This window comes from Dendroctonus ponderosae, unplaced genomic scaffold (assembly GCF_020466585.1).
Source record: "Dendroctonus ponderosae isolate FM_Combo_2020 unplaced genomic scaffold, Dpon_F_20191213v2 Dpon_F_20191213_4, whole genome shotgun sequence".
NCBI classification, from domain to species: domain Eukaryota; kingdom Metazoa; phylum Arthropoda; class Insecta; order Coleoptera; family Curculionidae; genus Dendroctonus; species Dendroctonus ponderosae.
Genome location: NW_026018611.1, coordinates 16231990 through 16234658, shown reverse-complemented (window position 1 = coordinate 16234658; position 2669 = coordinate 16231990). Strand labels below are relative to the sequence as shown.

The 2669-nt window shown below is 31.5% G+C and overlaps 1 protein-coding gene across 1 annotated transcript in view; it reads left to right on the top strand.

Annotated features, from left to right (window-relative positions):
• LOC109540428 (ATP-binding cassette sub-family B member 6) overlaps positions 1–2414 on the top strand; it is a 24886-nt gene extending 22472 nt beyond the window's left edge. Inside the window, exons 14-16 of the mRNA XM_019908794.2 lie at positions 1653–1793; positions 1849–1970; positions 2064–2414. Coding sequence (XP_019764353.2) covers positions 1653–1793; positions 1849–1970; positions 2064–2178 — 378 coding nt within the window. The 3' untranslated portion in view covers positions 2179–2414. The remainder of the gene's footprint in view (positions 1–1652; positions 1794–1848; positions 1971–2063) is intronic.
• The last annotated feature ends 255 nt before the right edge of the window (positions 2415–2669 follow it).

The window sequence follows — 2669 nt, the reverse complement described above, 5'->3', positions numbered from 1 at the left end:
ACGTTTGTACGATACACACAGTACAAGGAGCACACACATGTACAAATGGAGCAGGAGTTAATTAACTGAAAAGGAGATTACACAGGCACTAGCTTCTTTGGAGTTAACCATTCAAATGTTTGGTGTTGTATGGATTATTAAATTACAAATTTTGTAAACACCAAACCCCGCAGAATTTGATGTTATGAGAACAGGTTGACATTTCGTCAACAAAACTTGTTGAATTTACCGTTTATGTGTATCTTATTGTCAATCTGTATAATTCCATGGTTACCGGAGTTTTACAAAGTTACAAAGCTAAACAAAGTTAAAGTTTTAGTTACAAAGCAACAGGTATTTGCGCAATGTTAATTAGGCAGATTACCTTGAGAAATATTGCTGCCGTATTTATGATATAGTTTTTTGCAAATTTCTCAGTTTTTAATAACAATTAATTTATTCTATTTTTTCGCGCCAGACAACACCTCCAGAAGAATGACGCCAATTTTGAATCACCTTGTAGTGATGCTTGCATAAAACTTCAAATATGAGAAGTTATATATTTTAATCATTCATGCAAATATAATCCCATAACTTTTGTGAAGTAACTGTTTGTCATAGAAATAATTTATTTTTTACTAAAACAGTTAATAAAAATTTCAAAAATATCAATAAAAATAAATTAGTCAATATCTACTACTACTACTAATCAACAAATATAGCAGATATGTATATCGCTCATTTGCAAGAAGGCAGACAGGTCCTTTTCGTATTTATGTGATACTTAATTGTTAAGCCTTTTAGAGGGTTCAACATTCTTAACACATTTAATTAAGGATCGTATTACCGAGATGATAACTTTCTTTTTTTACATTTACGTTTCAGCAAAAATGTATTACTTTCATTTGTTTTTGATTTACCAAATAGAAAGTTCTGAAACGAAACATCGTTGCTACTATTACTTTTCATCAAAAAATTGTAGAAGATAACTTTTTTGATATCAAAAATTTTTGTAATTTGAAGCAAAGATCGTATTTTTTTCTTTTTGAATGCTTAAGTATTCCAATATGCTTTGAATTTAGCATGGAACGCATTCAAAATAATGCTTAATAACAAAGTTGAAATTCGATTTTTAAATGTTAATACCTATCTTTTAGGAATTATCGAAAAAAAATTTTCAATATTTTTCTCGTACTCTATAAGTGAACCCCTATTAACCCTTAAAAAGAATGACGCCAATTATGAATCACCCTGTATATCTGTAATGACGCAAGCAACTTATTTGGAGTTTTAAAATGTTAAAACTTGTTAACTGCAAATAATAAATCGGCGTCTAGGGAAATGTGGTTAATAATTGACAAAACTAATTGATAGCTAAGTCACACCCGTTAAAAGAATCGCTGTGAAGTAGCGATTACTAAAGTCGATTTATATTGGTAGATTTTGTTTTAATTCAATTTGTATCTGATTAATTAGGGTTTTCGCAATTGACACTGTATCTTAATCAGCTCTTTTCTGAGGAACTTGTTGGCTTCATAGTGACTGCGTCACTGGCGACCAAACTTAATCTTAAGAATGGTTTAAATCATTTTTGCTTTCATTAGTTTATAATGTTTTTCATGACACCATACTCATTTATTTCTAAACAGTCTACATGAATAATTATTTGTCAGGTTGGTGAGAGAGGCCTTAGACTGAGTGGTGGAGAAAAGCAAAGAGTAGCTATCGCTAGGACTTTGTTGAAAGCTCCAGCTATAATACTTTTGGACGAGGCAACTAGTGCTTTAGATACTCAAACCGAACGTAATATTCAGGTAAAGAGTTGGCGAAACTATGTCAAACTCATCTAATAATTATTTACTTTTTAAGGAGTCTTTAAATAGAATGTGTGCTAACAGAACGACTGTAATAGTAGCACATAGACTGTCTACTATTATTCACGTCGATGAAATATTGGTTTTAAAAGATGGAGAAATAGTCGAGAGAGGAAAGTAAGTAAAATGAAGTATTCTGAAAGCGTTTTGTTTTTTGCTGGTTACTGTCAAAACAGCAACGGTTTATACAGTGAAATATTTTTCTTTTAGGCACGAGCATCTAATAGGCCAAGAAGGAGTATACGCTAACATGTGGAAACAGCAACTAGAAAACAGAGACAATTCTTCTGCTGAAGGTAGCTTAGAGCAAAGCGTGAATACGTAAAATTATTTTTTTACTCATTCGTAGTCTATAAAGTTGCCGATAGTAAAATGTTCCAAATATTAATTTTACTGTTGTATTTTAATTATGGCAAGATTCAATATTTCCTATTCGTATCATACTAAATTACATTTATCTTACTATTAATTAATTTAGTCAATTTATTTGGTTCTACTGTCCCAAACATAACATGGTTCAGAACGAGGATACGAACACTTATTAAATTTGTTGATACGTTAGACATGTTGCAAGTTTCATTTTCTAGTTTCAGACAGATAGATAAAAATTTATTTTATTTTATATTTACTATTAAAGGCGAGCCAGCCATACGCACGTCAGGGGATAATATTGAAGTGGAATTATTCAATAAGGAAAAAAGGTCTTCCTGAAGGGAAGCCAAAAACCCCTTTTGCTTCGATCTTTAATTTTGTTAACGTCAGCCGTGGCGTCTTATCAGTAAAAGGCCTCTCCATGCTTCGTCGCTTATACGGAGG